General features: G+C 41.1%; 1 protein-coding gene across 3 annotated transcripts in view; it reads left to right on the top strand.

Moving 5' to 3' along the window:
* The window catches only part of PID1 (phosphotyrosine interaction domain containing 1), a 257194-nt gene continuing 239474 nt past the window's right edge, over positions 1-17720 (top strand). The window contains exon 1 of one of the 3 annotated variants that reach the window (XM_011969146.1): positions 1-89. Coding sequence is in view for 2 of the 3 variants with exons in the window: in XM_011969143.1 (XP_011824533.1) it covers positions 8184-8414 (231 nt within the window). In the remaining variant the exon portion in view is untranslated. Of the gene's footprint in view, positions 90-7646; positions 8415-17720 lie in introns of those variants that run through there. The other 2 variants (XM_011969144.1, XM_011969143.1) reach the window with 2 other exon arrangements.

Raw genomic sequence — 17720 nt, 5'->3', positions numbered from 1 at the left:
CCCCCGGCGCGATCGACAGTCCCGCCAGCGTCTCCTCTACCAAACCCCAGGACTGGAAGATGTGGCAGCCGGCCACGGAGCGCCTGCAGGTAAGGGGCACCCGAGAGGCCGGGGACCAGCCTGGAGGAGGAGGTGCCCGGGCAGAGGAACCTAGGTTTTGCTTCTGCCTACTTTAGGGGATTTGCCCAAAACCATCTTGTAAGATGCATCGATGGCAACATGATGCTGTCGGTTTAACCCAGCACCAGGAACCCGGGGGTATGGGGATGATGAAATTGACAAACGCATGGATTCAGGCGTTACAACTTTTGGTTTGGAGGTGCTTGTGTGCCTGTTCGTTGGTACATATAAGGTTGGACTTTCTGACTGGCAATTTAGATTGCATTCCACTGACACAATGTAGTGGTCTGGAGTTAGGATTTTTGAATCCAGATTTTTTTTTTTTTTGGTCTCCAGGAAAGACAGGACAGAACAAGTGATATGTGAAAGCATCCATTTGCCAATATAATGTGGAAATATCAAGCTTGGTTTGGCTTGGTCATGGTATGCTACTTATTTTATTTTTCCCTATTCATTGGTTCTCTCCCTTTATCTTCCTTAAACCCAAGCTCCTTCAGATATTTAAGAATCAAAAGTAAGTTCAGCCAAGAATATTTATCTCCTGGGTCATCCCATCAAAAGTTTTTTACGGCTGTCTCCTGAAATGCCAGACTGCCTTGAATTGGATTCTGGAAGCTGGGAATTTGCGGGAGGCGATTGAAGAGATAGAGGGACCTTTCCCAGAAGAACTCCTTCAGTGACATGTTGGGCCTTGGGATTGCCCTGGTTGCAAGGTTTGAGGACTGTCTTTTGCTGGCAAATATTCTCAGGAGTCACGGCAGCTACTCTGCCAGATAAAATCCACTGAATCCTGCAGTTAAACTTTTGGCAAGCTTGGAGCCACATTGTTTCGTAGTAAACTTTGAAGAAGTGTTTAAATGGTAAAATACAGCACCATTGGAGGCTGCGTCTGAAGACTTAGGACAGTGAGGCCAGGCCCTGGCTAGCTTGGAGGCTTCTCAGTGAACATTCAAAGCCCCAAGCACAGTTTCTCAGATGCAGGGAGAAGCTAACCTTTGTCTAAGAGTCCTCATACAGAGGAATAACCTGCAGAGGGCATTGCATTTAGCAGAAACAGATGCCCCACAGCCCCTTTCCAAATCTCCCTGGGCCGTGATTTGTGGGGAGTGTGTTCACTTTATCAGAGCCTGAGACACCAGACCAGTTCCCCAGGGTCTCAAGTAGAATAAACAAGAAAACCTGCATTTAGCCTTGAAGATGAGGAGGTGGATGACCAGCCTCCTAACCCCCTCCTTGTCTTACTAAGAGAATATCAACACTGGGCTCTGAATGACTGGCAGAAGGTGATGTAAATGTATTTTGGCAGTGGCACCAGATACCAGTGGCGCATTTGAAGTTCTCCTTCAGTTCAAGGCATAACTTCTATTCCAAAGGAGCAGAATGATTGAGGGGAGCTGGCAGGTTTCCTGTTCAAGTGCAGAGGGTAGCTTTTGGAAGTCCTTAGAAAGACATGACTTGAGGTGGCTTTTATGGCCTGATGGTCTGTACCTCTGAAGAGTTTCTAGATTTTTGACTATTGAGGTTCTTCCTACTGGCTTGTTTCACTTAGGGAATCCTGTGCGCTCTGGAGCATGTGACCTTTGGCAGGTGAGTGCTCTCGCTTGCCTTCCCGTAGAGATTGCTCCTCACTAGAAATGTCTACCCCTTCTTTAGTGAAATGTGCACACGTTCATTTTGGCGTGAGCCTGGTTTACTGAAGTTTGTGTTTGTAATGCATTTATTTTATTTCAAGGTGTCATGTTGAAAGAACTTGGTTTAAGGCTTTTGAAAGCTCAGATAAACAGGGCTTATCACCGACAAGACCAAGTCACTATTGGAAGGTCCTTACCAACAGGGGGCTCAACTTCATGCTCCCCAAATTTCAATGAGTCTCTTTTGAAAGTACATATGTCTCAAGCCTTGGGATTAGAGAAGTGAGACAAATGTGGAAAGAATCTTTTATATCCATGGCTTCTTCCCAAAGAGTTTTGCTTGACTCTTCTTGAAAACACATAATTTGTACGTTTTTACTTTTGCCTCTGAGAGAGCTCTGGAGGGTGAGGTGGTGAGTGAGCTGCTTATAATATTTTATTTACATTCCTTGTGGTTATCTTTGTCACAATCTCTGTTTGCTGCCTGGGTTTTTTTCCTTTTCTTTTCCTGTCACCATGGTATAGAAGCATGCCTGTCTGATTCCTCAGTGAGAGGCCACTTTGCCACTCCCAGGCTCTGTGGCCACAGAGATAGCAGTGGATATCGTGCTGGATAGGAAACTTGAGAGTGAGCCCTGCTCTTTAACGATGTCTGAGCTCCATGTGCCTTTCACAAATCTTTTTAAACCTTCTCATTCAACCGCATTAATTTTTTTTCTCATTAATCTTTAATATAAACATTCTAATTTAGATGAGCCAGAGTGAAAAAAATTTTTCAAGGAAACATTTCCAGAACTTCCTAATAGGACTAAGGAGTCAATTGATTTTATTAATACCTAGAATCAAAAGAGGGGATGGAAGAAAATAACTAGACCCTTTCTTGATGATATAGTTCACACTCAGTGAGGCTGGTTTGAGAAGTCTGCATCCCAGGGGAGTGCGATAGAACTTTGCATAGACCAGTCACCCTCTAAATAGTGGACTTTTCAGTGTAGCAAGTGGCTCCCTTGCTCAGGAAATGGCATCTTTGATCAGGTTTGATTATCATGATCATTACCCACAGTTCTGTGTCCCCACAAAATGATGCTGATATTTTCTGATTTGAGGTTTAGCTGTTTGACCCAAATCCAGCACAGGCAAAGGGAACTATTGCCCCGAGCAGGGCTGCGCTGGGTAATTTCTCATTCAGTCACACAAACCGAGGCAAGTTCATCTGCTCCCTTGAATGTTAAAACTTGTGTTGCATCCCACTCGAGCCTTCGCTGGGAGCTTCTGCCATTAAAAATATAATAGGATCAAAAGGGATGTGAAGGTTTCATGTACCACGCTAACTTTTGACAGTGAATAAATATGAATTCTTCTCTGTTCACCTTCCCGTCTGCACAGCAGACTTTTTTTTTTTTTTTTCTTCTTGGAGGGGTTGAAGAGAGTTATAAATTTGTAAAGAAGCAGATTTGAAACAGACTCCTTTGAGAAAGGTAAAGGAGACTTTTCAGAACAAATAAAAACCGTATTGGTTTTTATGAAATAGAGATGAGAGTACCTCTGGCCTTGAAATTTTAAAATTTATATGGGTTTCTACATTGACTTAATGATTGTACTAGGTGGATCCCTTAGAAGTGACAAACCCATCCATGCAAGAGTGTGTCCCATCCATAGGAACAAGTATTTTCTCAGAGCAAAGGCCTTCAGTGAGCTACCAGATGCATTTTCTGGAGGCCTTGATAGAACGAGAAAGATGAATCAAGACTGAGTTGGAAACGAAGGAGGTCAACACCTCCTTAAGGTCTTTGCTGTAGTTATTATTAGGATAAAGTGGAATATGACAGGCATGTATGGGAAACAAGTTCTAGCAGATTCTAATTGTGAAGTTGACATGTAACCATCTTCTCATGAGGCATTCTATAAAGGTTCCAATATGATCATCTAGCCGTCTTCACTGAGATTACCATTTCTCCGTGGCAGATTCAGAAGAAACAGAGCTTTTTATTCATAAAGCTGGATTTGAGTTCTGCAGCCTGGGCAATTTTTTTCTGTTCCATTACTTCCTTTTTCACCCTCATTGTGGCCAATGTCTGTGTACTAGCACTTCCACAAGAGGGAGAAACACAGTGAAGAGTGGGGAGGACCCCACATCCTGAAAAATCTTTCTTCTGGTTTCTTCTGAAATTTTTGGCTGAGGAAGTGGTTGAAGTTGAAAGCTAAATACTATTTGGGGATTTTAGGAGGCAAAGTCCTCCTCTGAGGATTGTCTCACCCTTTCTTTGCCTTGTCCTATGTGGCAGATCTTGTCTTGACTTGGAGTGTGGATCGTTCTAGATGTTTCTTCTCTATGATGAGGCCACTTTCACTTTTCCCCTGAGAAGTGAGACTGGAGAACCCTCTAAAACATCAACTGGAGACCATTAGCCCTGGCCCATCAGGCAGGGTGAAAACCAACAAATCTGACACTTTTCCAGGCTGGTCAAATTGACAAAAGGAACAAGGAATAAGAATGGGAAGATACTAGTAACCTGCTTTTGTGGTGCAGGCGCTGTGTGTGGCACTGTGCTGAGGAGCTTTATTTTAACGATCTGGCTCATTTGCATCCTGTAACCACTTTTATTCCCATTTTTATAGAGAAACTGAAGGCCAGAGAGTTGAAGTGATTTGGCCGGGGTTGAGCAGCTAGAAATGAACTGAGCTGGAGTTTGAACCAGACAGTTTGGCTCCAGTCCTTACTTCTTAAGCACTTCACCATAGTGCAGAAGGATAAGACAGACACAGTGTAATATACGTGTTGGTGCTGTTGTTGTTAATAAATACAGTTACAGCAATGACTGTCTTGCGGTCTCAGAGAGGCTACTGTCCTATTTCTTGTTGAAGCAGTGGGTTGACCAAAGGCTACTCTGTTTTTGGTGGCTCAAATCTTTGGTGGCACATAAGCTGCTGTTTCCTATTGAAGTTAAAATTCACAAGTGCCATTGAAGAACTTTTCAGCTGAAGCACATAGCATTTATCCAAACTAGAGACCTTGAAAACTGGTGATTAGGGTGGATCGCGTACACATTCATTCCAAGTTTAGACAAAAAAAAAAAAAAAAAATGGGGAGAAGGAGGGAGGAGGTTGGAGATTTTCAGAGTGGTTGCTTACAAAAAAGCAACAACTGTTATTACAGAGACACAGGTTTCTCACTAAACCCATTCTAGATTTTGTTGTTCTTTTAATCAATTGTAGTCGAGTAAGCACAAAACATTGGGCCTTATTGTTCATAAGGAAAACTCAGAGTCGTCATTAATCCAGGGCCTTAGTCTCCCTCAGGAGTAAAATGCTATCTTACATCATTGAGTCTTTCTCCAAGTTTGTCAGCAAATCTCTACCAAGTGATTTGCAAAATCCTAGCCTGGGAAAAAACTCTGTGCCCCTTGCTTAACCATGGCCTAATGGCTGTTTTGTGTTGACTGTACTGAGTTATCTTGGAGTGTTAGGCAACTTTTGCATTTTGTTTGATGTTCCAGGTTAGGTCCCTCCCATACCCCTTCACGCTGACCCCATTTTACCATGAAAATTAGCCCTGGAGGAGACTCTGGGAGAATCAGCCTTACAGCTTCCAGGGTACTGGAGATCAGACTACCTTCCACAGGTATTTTATTCTGTGAATAGCAGCAGTTCAGGGACTTGTTAGTGGTCAGCAAATAAAACTAGTCCAGAAACACTAAATGACTGCAGTGTGCTTCTTTCAGCCCCATGGACACAAATGTAAACAGAGGCTTTATATAAGTAGAGCAAGAAGAAATAGTTGAGTCGTTTGTCCAAAGACCTCCTTAAAGTCTAGTGGAATTAGTCTACTGTCATTTTGTGTTTACTTAAAAAAAAGTTGTCATCCCTATTTAGCTGCTAATCAGTGATAAAGCCTCAGTGTGTTCACCAGGTCCAACCCTTGAGGCCAAGCACTGCAAAAGCAAGGTGTTAGGAAAAGACACAGACTTGTTTTGTGACTTTGGCATGTTTCAATGCTTCCAGCATCTCGACGTGCTCTTCCACTTAATACTGATGCCACGTGGATCAATCATCTGGCCGAGGTCTTCTTTCCCTTGCCTGATGGCCCGGAATTCCTCTGCCCTCTTACATTTCAACCGAGTTCTTACTTTGATAAGGGAGGCTCCAGTAATGGCCTTCTTAGGTTGTTTTCCGAATAAGAAATTATTTGGGTAAACAAAACAAAACAAAACAAAACAAAAAAAGCATGTTTGTCTCTTTATAAATAATTTTGACTCAATGGCTTACTAGCAGTGTTTCAGTTTTGTAACTTTTCTGAGCTTTGCTTTTCCTATCTGTAAAATACAGAGATGTGCTTTGCAGAGATTTTGGTATGTCGCGTATAGTAGGTGCTCAATAAACAGAAGCACTTTTTAATGTTGTTATGGTTGGTCACTGTAGAAATAGAGTTTTGAGTTTAGATCTGAGCTCCTGTCTTCCCTCTGTCCATCTTTCTTGTCCATCTACTACATCCCAAGTACTATGCTCGGTGTGGGTGAAGGGTGAGAAGAAGGACATAGTTGTAAACTTAGAGGACTCACAGTCCTATTCCTTATTGTTCAAAGTTGGGCTTAATATATATTTCCTAGTATGATTGTAACTTTCAGTGTTTCTCTTCATATGAAGAAGATCCCTAGCTAGCTCAGCTTTATAAGCCAGAATCATTATGTTAATGGCCTGCTTGCTGTCCACTTGTCTGTGTCTCCTCACTTGGGGAAGTGCCTTTTATTCTTGATGTATAGGGAAGTGTGATGCACAGAATACAATTGTCTATACAGTTGCGGGTGAAGATGATGGAGGTTCCCATATGATAGTGGGTGTTAGGGTATGGGTGAGCTGGGCTGGGGCTTGGGGGCCACATACCTTGTGGCTCTTGATCCCTCCGGTCCCTGTTTTAGAGAGGCCCGGGTGTGGCTATCCTGAAAATGGTCTGAGTGGACATACCTCTTATGTCTCCTTTAGTTTCTGCCAGGTAGTGGTCTCTAGGTCAGGATGAAGTGTTAGTTCTCTCATGTTATAAAGGTAGTAAGGGAAGTCATGCTGAAGTTGACTATCGGGAAATTTCGTGTATACTATTGAGTTGAGAGTCCACTGCTCCAAAAGAAATTTTAGGTAAGGGAAGCCCTTCTAAAAACCATCAAATGCAGGTTTGCTCCCAACTCTCCAGAGCTAGAAGGTTATATAGCATGGCACATATTCTCAAACAGGGCACAGAGAAGGGTTCTGTGGTCTGGGTCCCAGAAGCAACATTTCCTTCCACTCCAGCAGTGCTGCTAGCAGACTCTCATTTAATCAGGGGTTTTATTGGTGATTTTTACTTTTCCAGCCATGCTCATTTCCAAGTATGGAGAAAATCAAGAAATACCAGCTACCATTCATTGCAGGCTTATTTGGTAGTAGTATCAGTACTAATAACAATAGCAGCCAACTTTTTCTTAGCATTTACTATGTTCCCAGCACTGACCTGTCCTCCCAACAGCCTTCGGTAGTAGAGCTGGGGTTCATAGCCGGGAGACTGGCTGTAGGGTCTGCACTCCTAAGCACTGCGCCCCTTGTGTCATGGAGCAGACATTTTGTTTTATATGAAAAAGCATATTTAATCCTTGAGAAAATTCTAAGGGACAGAGATTTTGTTGTCTCATTTTTCTGGATGACGTAACAATTGTCCAGAGACTACAGATAACTTTTGCTTGCGTTCATTAACGACACATCTTCCATCTCACCTTTGTTTCTGTGGATGAAGCCCTAGCTTTTTCAGGCAGCAGATGGTCATACCTTGGCTGGAGGGTGGGTGTTCTATAGCCATGATAATAATCTCATACTGGTCCAAGGATTGTCAGAGACCAGTTTTTAACCACTGGGATATGAGAGGATATATACTAAAGATACCTTACCTTCATGAATAGCAAATGCACCTTCTTGGGGAAATAGCCTTTTCACCCTTTTCTGTCTTCTTGCTGCCCTGAGCATAGATGTGATGTCTAGCATTGCAGCAACCATAGGTGATTCTGCAGCAATAAATGACAAGCCTTAAAATCAGTCCACTCAGAAGGCTAGCATGATAAGATGGAAGGACTCGGATCAGTAAGCAGCACCTGAACCTACCTCCTAACCATATATGAGAAGAATATGACCCCCTTTTATTTGTTTATGCCCATATGTGAATTGGGACTTCTGTTACTTGTATCTTTGACATTCCTAACTGACACAGCTACTAAGGGACCAAAATTCAGGTTCAAACCCAAGCCTCCATATGTTACTCATTGTTGAAGGTTGAATTGTGTTCCCCCAAAAGATGTGTTGAAGTCTTAACCCCTGGTACCTGTGAATGTAGCTTTATTTGGAAATAAGGTTTGTGCAGATGTAAGCAGGTTAAGATGAGGTCATATTGAATTAGGGTGAACCCTAGAGCCAATGACTAGTGTCCTTATAATGAGAGATTTGAAGACACAGAGGAGGCACAGAGAAGGCCATTGTGAAGATCAAGGCGGAAAATGGAGTTATGGGACCACAAGCCAAGGAACACCAAGGATTGCTGGAAACTGCCCAGTGTTAGACGAGTCGAGGATATGTTCTTCCCTAGAGCCTTTGGATGGAGTGTGGCCCTGCCAACATTTCCATTTTGGACTTCCGGCCTCCCAAATGGTGACACATTAAATTTATGTTGTTTTAAGCTACCCAGTTTGTGGTTATTTGTTACAACAGCCCCAAGTAGCTACTACACCAGTGAAACCATATAGCCTGTTGACTATGTTTGATCACTCTGTTTCTGTGGTGTGGGTATCCCCAACTTTCACATACTGGGACAAAATGCATGTGTCTATCAGGAATCCTGTTTTTAATACTGAGTGTGAGTGTATCTACTGTGGATTGAAAACAACTAAGCTATTGCTTCTTTCTCCTTTATTTCCTTCTGGTTGACAACGTCCTAGGAAAAGGCGGCAAACTTTGAGTGTGACATATGCTGTGTTGCTCAGGGAAGGTCCTCTGGAAAGTATGGTACATGAGCTTCAGGCCTGAAGATGGTTCACTTTGGAGATGAAACTTATGGGCTGGAATGTGAAACAGAGTCACTTTGAGGTGGACCTCAGTGAAACTTTTCCAGACGGGCTGAGACCGAAGAAGACTAGTAGTAAGGATTTTATCCTCAAAACAAACTAGGTTTTCAGAGTCCCTGTAGGCTCTTTGGGTAGCAGCCTCTGTGATTTGCCTCTTCCTGACTAGGAAAACCTGTAAGCTGACAAAGAAATATATTTCAAATTGACCTCCAGGTGAGCCTCATGGTATGTCAGTTTGATTATTTGTACCCAGTTTGGTGTTTTATTTTGTTTTTTATTTGATAACTGTATAAATTATTTTAGTGAAGAGCCTATTCTTATTCTGGAACTCACTTTGAAGACAAAAAAAAAAAAGTCATCCATGTCATAATACTTATTTTCTTGGGCAAGCTTGTCTTTTTTTGGTACAGCCAGGAAGGCACAAATGTTTCCAGTCCTTCTGAGATGAAGGCAGGGAGCGTTTCCAACTGCAGAACTGCTCTGTCAGTGCCTCTTTCTGAGAGTGAAGAGTCATTCTGGTCTTAAAATGCTGTTTTGCTTTTCATTCGCTTCTCCAGAAGGAATATCCCCTGTGTCCATGGGAGCAGGAGGGGAATGGATAGTTACCAGGGGAAAGGAGCTGCATAATTGTTAGATTCATCCTAATCCTTTCATGACAAACCTTTCCTCAGAATTGCTTTATAATTGTGAGTCTGAGAATAAACTCACAGATTCACCTGCTGCATGCTTTGATGGTTTCACGTCAGGAATGGGCCTACTTTTCCCCAGGTGAGAGCGGAATCCTGCTGTACAAGCCACCTATAATGTGGGCAGTGGCAATTGCTGTTTCCTTTCTAAGTCTTCTGAGGTTGTTTCCTAGGAACTGAGCTGGAGTCTATGGGGCCTGGTCCTGGTGGTAGCTATTTTGCTTTTGAACATAAATTGTTGGTAGCTGAATGTATTCGTTCCTAGGGCTGCAATAGCGAAGTACCACAGACCGGGTGGTACTGGTACTGTGGGTTGTCCCACAGTTCTGGAGACTGGAAGTCTGAAATCAAGATGCTGCCAGGGTTAGTTTGTCCTGAGGGCTGTGAGTTAGTTTGTCCATAGCTCCTGGCTTTCTCCTAGCTGCTGGTAGTTTACTGGCAACCTTTGGCATTCCTTGGCTTGTGGCATCATCACTCCAGTATTCATATGGTGTTCTTCCTGTGTGCGTGTCTCTATGTCCAAATTTCCCATTTATGAGGAAATCAGTCATATTGAGTTAGTGACTGATCACACCTTGATGACCAAATATAGTCACATTCTGAGGTACTACGGGTTAGGATTTCAACATGTACATTTTAGGGGATGCAATTTAATCTATAATAGTGTAGAATTTTCTTTTGGGTATCTACCAGTCACCAAGATATTTATCCCTACTTGACCAGCCACCAAAAAAAAAAAAAAAAAAGGCACTCAGAATTTTCTCTACATCTGCTCCATGTCATGTCTACTACTTTCTTGATTGTTAAAAATTACAAATAATGTCTGCTTAGTGTAGCAAATCAGTCAGTTTAGAAATATGTAAAGAAGTTAGAAATCTTGTGCCTTTCCCAATTCCCAATTCTACCCATGAAGGAAACCCATGTTATCTATCTAGTGGTTATTTTTCCACAGACTTTCCCCAGGCTTTTGCAAATGTATAGATATGTGTAAACATATGTTTAGTTTTTCTCATGAATTTCAATTTATATATATATATACACACGCACAAATATATATACACACACACGTATATATACACACACACATATATACAACTTTTTAAAAAATTCTACTTTACAATGTTTTTTGGGTGTCTTTTCTGGTCAAAATATATAGCTCCAACTCATTCCTTTTAGTACCTGTGTAGAATTTTGTGATGAAGCTGGACTCTAATTTATTTACTCATTCCCCCATTCTCCCATGAGGGAGTATTTGGGTTGTGTTCATGTTCTGTTTTTTTTTTTTCCCTATAAATTTTTGTGTATATCCTGACCTACTGGTACGTGTATTTCTTTAGGCTGAACTACCAAAATTGATATGGCTGAGTAAGAGTATGCATGTTTTATATTTCAGCAGCTGTCAATGAGGGCTTTTACTGAGATTTATGCTTTTTGATCAGAAATTTATATGATTTTGACAAAGGTGCAGAGAAGATAGTTCACTAGTGTCTTAGTCTGCCTGGGCCTCTATAACAAATTCCTTAGACTGAGTAGCTTAGAAACTACAGACATTTATTTTTCATGGTTCTTAAAGCTGTAAGTCCAGGATCAAGATGCCAGCAGATTCAGTGTCTGGGGAAGGCCTGTTTCTGATTCATAGAAATGGTGCCTTCATGCTGTGTCCTCACGTGAGGTAAGGGCTGGAAGAGCTCTCTTAGGCCTATTTTGTAAGGGAATTAATCCCATTCATGAAGGCTCCACTCCCATGACCTCCCCAAAGGTTTCATCTCCTCATACCATTACCTTGGGCGTTAGGATTCTAACATATGAGTCTAGAACATAGCAACTGGGGAAAGGATAATAGTATTTTCAACAAATGATGCTGGAACAATTGGATATTCATATGCAAAATGACAGTGACAACATCAGCAAACCCAGATACTTGAATCCATTCATCATGCCATTTACAAAAATTAACTCAAAATGGGTCATAAACCTAAATATAAAACCTAAAGTTTTAAAACTTCTAGACAAAAACAGCAGAAAATCTTTGTGACTTTGTGTGTATCTGTGTAAACATTACTGCAATCAAGATGATGAACATATTCATTACATCCCAGAGTTTCTCTGGGTTGGGCAGAGATTCCTTAGAACAATGACAAAAATGCAATCAACAAAGAAAAAGTGGGACCTTATCAAAATTAAAAACTTCTGCTCTTTAAAAGATATGGATAAAATAATGAAAAGATAAGATTCAGGCTGGGAGAAAATACTTACGTCTCATATATGTATTAAAGGATTTAGATCTAGGATAAATAAGCTGTCAAAACTCAGTAAGAAGAAAGAGAATCCGATTTTTAAAAACCAGGAAATGATTTGAACTAAGAAGGTCTATAGATGGCATGAAAAGATGTTCAATGCCATTAGTCATTAGGGAAATGTGAATTAAAATCATAATGAGGTATCACTACACAACTATTAGAACAACTGAAAAAGAAAAACCAAAACTATGACCATGCTAACTGTTGGTGAGGATGTGGAAAAACAGGAACTTTCATATGCTACTGGTGGGAAGGTAAAATGATTTATTCAGATCAGTAGTTACCTGAGGATGGACTTGGAGGGAGGGGCCTGAAAGGGGATTGGAATAAGTTTTGGGGGTGATGGATTTGTTCAACATCTTAATTATGTGATGGATTCATGGGTTTATACATACGTTGAAAACAAATCAAATTGTGTAGCTTATTATATGTCAACTATATCTCTATATAGTTGTTAAAAATGTGTATGTGAAATCCTCATTATTTGCCAGGCATAGTGCTAGATGTTAAGAGAACTAAACAATACCCTGTTTCTGTTCTCACTCCTGAGAATTCCCTGTCATTTTCATTTCCTTTTTACTGGAAATAAAAATTCTAACCCAGAACATAAATAATGAACTCTATAATTTTTCTTGGCATTCTCTTCTTTTAAAACATTTCTTCATTTAGTTCTTGAAATGACATTTTTCATCCATCTCAGTTTGCCTAAGGATCTTAGTTAAACTAGTGGTTGAGCAAGAGAACAAATCCAGACCAAAGGGTGGAAAGTTCACGTTGTCTTGTTGATTCTTCCCCATTCTGGATGGCCCTGTTTCTCGTTCATGCTCCCTGTTCATGCATTTTTCTCCCCTTCCTAGCGTGTTGGTGTTCCAGCTGACTCTCCCAGCTGGCTTAGTCCTCTGAGGCCTTTTCCAGCCCTGTATCACAGTGCCTGGCTCCAGCCTCCATGGCCGGTAGACTCACAAGATATTACTGTTGAAAGGGTAAATTTCTGGGATGTGGCCCCTATGACTGGCTGGGCTGCCTTCTTGTTATTTTTCCTCCCGTGACAGAAAGCAAAGAGCCAATCCATCATGCAAAACCATTAGTGGGTCTTGATTCTAGTTTGTGGATTAAAGTAATGTGTGTAGCAGACGTAGGGTCTGGATTCCTTGTGAGACAATTGTTTTTCTCAGGAATATGGCAACTAAAAACTAGACAGGATGGAATAGCTTCACTAGTGGCCACTGACCCTCAGTAAAAAGCTAATGAGAACCATTCACAAAATGACTTTAATATAGTAGTTTAAAAACATTTTGCCCCTCAAGGAGGAAGATTTGAGACATTCAACTCAACCTCTTCTAAGGTCAAGAGTAAGGAATATAGAGCATCTGGGAGGGGTTCCAGACTTTGTTCAATAAATATGTAAGGAAACGATGTGGCATATTGTCCAGTCTGAGGCCCTGTCAAGGTGATGAATGCACTGTCAATTAACTGTAACAGCAGGCAGAAACCGAGAGTCCCCTGTCAACCTGTATGTGTGGTTATCCTGGGACAGCAAGTAAAATACTGTACTTCTGCTTCTAACTCTATTTTGAGGGTGAAGGAAAGAAATGAAATATATTAAAATGAGGGACATCACATGGACAAGAAAGCCAGGAAGAGGGGACAGGAGAGTCGGAAGGGCAAAGGATGTACACCAAAGAAAGACAGAAATGGTAGGCTAGAGGAAGTCACACAAGCAGTTAGCACTGTCCCTGGCACATGAGCGCTCCACCGTAATTATCTATGAGCCATTGAATGCAGTTGTTGGATACTAATACATTAGTACTTGGAGTCAAGACATCACATGCTCACCCTGCTCAGGTGTTGAATGCTTTGGTGGATTATCTGACTCAATTGGAAAAACAATGCCCTTTGGAGGAAGAGCTTGGACACTTTAAGGGATCATAAAAGCAGATCTAAAGCCACAGGGGTAAGCAGTTTGGGGGAAATGGGGATAATGAGAATATTTCTTTAGGTTACGAGTCAGGCCACTTGTAACCCTTTCAGACTGTTAAACAGTGGAAAGACCGTAGGTTTTTTAATTAGGCACCCATGGATACAAATCTTGGCTGCTTCATTTATTAGGAGTTATCTCACGGCCTCTGATATGTATTTTGTATTTGTATTTTCTCAACTTTAAGTATAATATTATAACACTTAGCTTCCGATTGCCGTGAATGTTAATTGAGATATGGACTACAAAGAGCTTAGCTTAGTATCTGGCACATCTTTGGGAGTCAGTTAAATACTAATATCTTCCCCTATTTCAGATCCAAGGGTACCCTAGGAATAAAAGCGTAGAACTTTACAGCCATATGAATGATAGAGGTTTGCTGTTTCCCAAAGCGTGTTGCATGAATTCAGTGAATTGCTCATGAGTCTTGCCACAGAAGTTTCAGTCTTTAAATAATTTGGGGAAGCCTTAGATGAAACTAAGTCAGGCTGATTACTTAGTGCAAGACTTCTTGTAGCATTTAAGATGCCAGTGCCCTGGGAGTTTCCAAGTGAAGGAAGAAGACAGCTTTTGCTCCTTTGTAAAGAAGCATTCCATGGTCCAGGGTGCTTCAATACTTGAACTCCTTTGGGTTGACAAACTGTGGGCCTGAGGTTTGGCTCTAGCTGGCAGAAATATTTCCTTTGGCTCCTTTAATATATAAAATCTGTACAAATTCACGTCCAGGATTTGAAAATTAGAGGAATTTATAAGAAAATCTAGACTTCTTAATTCTTTTGAAAAATGTCAGATCATGGAGGGCTTGAATTTTTAGAGAGCGACCACTGGACAGCTGCTGTTCCATCTGGATGGGATGTGGCCTCCAGCTGGTCCTGAGCTTTCCTTGGTGCATCTCACTGAGTCACCCAACTTGCTGAGCCCTGAGGATATTTGAATTGGAGACAACAATCTAGTTCAGCTCCTTCATTTGGCCAGTGGAAAAGCTGCCTCTCAAGTTCACCTTGTGTTGGAATCAGAACCAGGTCCTTGGTCTTCTGACTCTTAAAGGCGAAAGTGGTAACTGATTTTACTTGTTTAGCACCATTCATTGCTCTCCAAGCACAGCTCTGGCAGCCCACCTTCGGGTACATGGAGGCCAACTTCTGTCCCCTCTCTTTTGAGAGCTGTGTGATGGAGTTTTCATGATTGGAGTGGGGAGCCGTGGTCATTGCTTGTTTCCTGGACAAACCAATGCATAGGAACTAGAAGTGTTGGGACTTATCCTATTTTCTAATCTAGAGCGTCTGGGAGGAGTTCCAGGCACAAGTGGGAGGCTTCTTCTACTTTTAACTAAATGCAGATCGCTGTTTCCTACATATCCCACGCCAGGCAACTAAAACTTCTCATTGTTATGATATTGGCTTATTTTGGAGATTTGTACTGCCAAACATTGGAAGAGATTACTTCCAAAAATGGAGGACATGTAGAGGGTGGAGAGTAATTTTTTAATGTAATGGATTTCAACATATTCCTCACAGATTATCAGCCAATGGAAGAACCATTCAAATGCTGTTTCAGAAAACCCAAACTGAAAAATATCCATAATGGTGGTAATACCTCTATTTAGAGAGTCCCTGTTTCCACCAAAAAACACTCAAAAGCACTTTGCAGACATTTTACTGGTCATCTTGGGAGCAAACCTACTGCTACTTTCATTTACTCTGCCAGGTGTGGAACCCGTTTACTTAACGCTGCCCATTTCCTGCAGTTACAGGATTCTGATGATTTTTAGCATGAAAGTACTTGGAATCGACTCACACAGTGGCTTGAGCTATAAAACAATGAATGAGACCTCCCACCTTCAACCCATCCATTTGATTCACGAAAGCATGGATGCTGTGTGCATCTCAGTCCCTGAGATGTCCATCATTCATCTGAGTTGGATGAGGCTGCCTATTATAGACTTGAGACAGTTGTGTGTTGCTCTCCATTCGACCCCATTCCCATAAAAAGTGAACTCTATTGATAACTATTTGAAAAAATATTGTACACTCTAATCTCATTGAGATTTAGGGTGCATACTGTCTCTCATCTAATCTGTTTTCCCTGTAGCACCTTTTAAAACCAGAAATTCATCTGAAATAGTTTCTGCTGCCGAAGCTTATTATTTCTGCTGTAGCAGAAAACGAAAGGGATGATGCTGCCCACAGAATATAAAAGTCCTGGCCAAACTACAAACTCAGAAAATACAGATATACATTAGACCCTTATATAGTTCTGAAAAAGTTGGCTTTTGGTTAGTAAGGGAAGAAAATTCACATGCTTTTGAAGTACTTGTCAATAAAAGAGAAATGTATCAGTTAAACATTAAAACATATCATTTAAACATAAAACCCCTTGAACACCAGTCATACAATGAAAGGAGGAATTTAGTTGTGCCTGAACACCTAGACTAGAATTATAACCAAGGTCATAACTCAGCCTAAAACTTTCAGGTCTGAGCTTCCTAGCAGCCCAAGGAAAAAGAGAAAAATGATTAGTTAGTTACTTAACCTTCATGGCCTAATAGAAGAATGTATATTGGCTCATCTGGAGCCCTGACGTTTTTCTAACCTGGAATTTATCATGTGGTTCTTTATATGGGACATTGTAACACAGGCTTGGATAATAGCATTAGTTGTAGTTTTTGCCAAAGTTGTCCCTAGAAGTTGAAAAAATAAACAGTTCAGTAGGAATGCTAAGACTGTTTATGTAGAAGCAGAAGTGGACATCTGTGTTTTTTGTTTTTGTTTTTTGATTCAGCTTCATTTCCCATCTTCTGGTAACAACACACTGATTTTGCTTTGGGGAACTATTCTATCCATCTTCAGTAGGGAGACTCCATTCAATTTTGGAGGGTTTTTTTTTTTTTTTTTTTTTTGTTGTTGTTGTTGTTCTTAATGAATGTGCCATTCTTTAGCCACGGGGACTATGTGTGACCCAAACTAGATCGATTAGACACTTTCTCCTGGGAGTTGGAATCCTCAGCAGGGCGACAAAAAGACAAAGTAGTCAGAGCTGATAATGCTGGCAACCATTTCCGAAGAGGGTCTGTCGTCCTGCTGCCCAGACCCTGGGAGTGGCTCTATCCCTCTCCTTTCAATTCAGTGTTACTCCAATATTTTTTCTTTCTGCTTAAGTCAGCAAGAGTTGGTGTCTATTGCTTGCAACCATAGAACCAAATGATACACAGGTAACATTTCCCTTGAACCAATTGATGTTCAGTCTTCAAATTCTCTTTCACAAAAGGTAATATGTGGGGCAGAGCATATATCTGGGGAAAAGTGAAGGAGCCATGCTTGAAAGCTCTCTAAGATACCAGAAACCCATAGACGCACAGTGTCCTTGTATATGGGTACCTTTCCATGTAAAAACTGCATGCTTAACTGGGGGATGCAGAAAGGGTGCAATTTTTTTTCCTTGGAATTTCTTTTTAGCACATACCCTTACTTAATTAAGTGACTTTGAATGAAGATAATCGTCATTTTACCATTGTACTGGCCCACAGCTTCCAGGTTCTGGTCCATCTTTGGAGAAAGGTTTTTTGGTCCTTGTTGTTTATAAGGGTGTAGTCCTGCTATTGGCATCTCCTATAAATCTTAAGATTTTTATAACTTGGATGTCACTCTCACCTTCCTGCCAAATTGCTGCACTGAAAAAGCAGAGTGTCATTTTAAGTAATGATGCTTTTACTGCATCCAAAACAAATAAAGTAATTTTGGTACACAGTATGAAACAAATCCCTCTTATCTCTGAGCCTGGAGTGGAAATAGTGTCAGGGATGCAAATAGCTGCTTTGGCCAAAATAGTCAAAGAAGACATGGCCTTAGTCTGTCTGAGCTTCATTTCTTAAGACACATTTGTAGTTGTTGGTTAAAAATGTGAATGGCTCTGTAAGTTCACTCTAGGAC

The sequence above is a fragment of the Mandrillus leucophaeus genome, unplaced genomic scaffold (genome assembly GCF_000951045.1).
Source record: "Mandrillus leucophaeus isolate KB7577 unplaced genomic scaffold, Mleu.le_1.0 Scaffold878, whole genome shotgun sequence".
Taxonomy (NCBI): domain Eukaryota; kingdom Metazoa; phylum Chordata; class Mammalia; order Primates; family Cercopithecidae; genus Mandrillus; species Mandrillus leucophaeus.
Note: the sequence above shows the minus strand (reverse complement) of the source record. Positions and strands in the feature narration are given on the sequence as shown.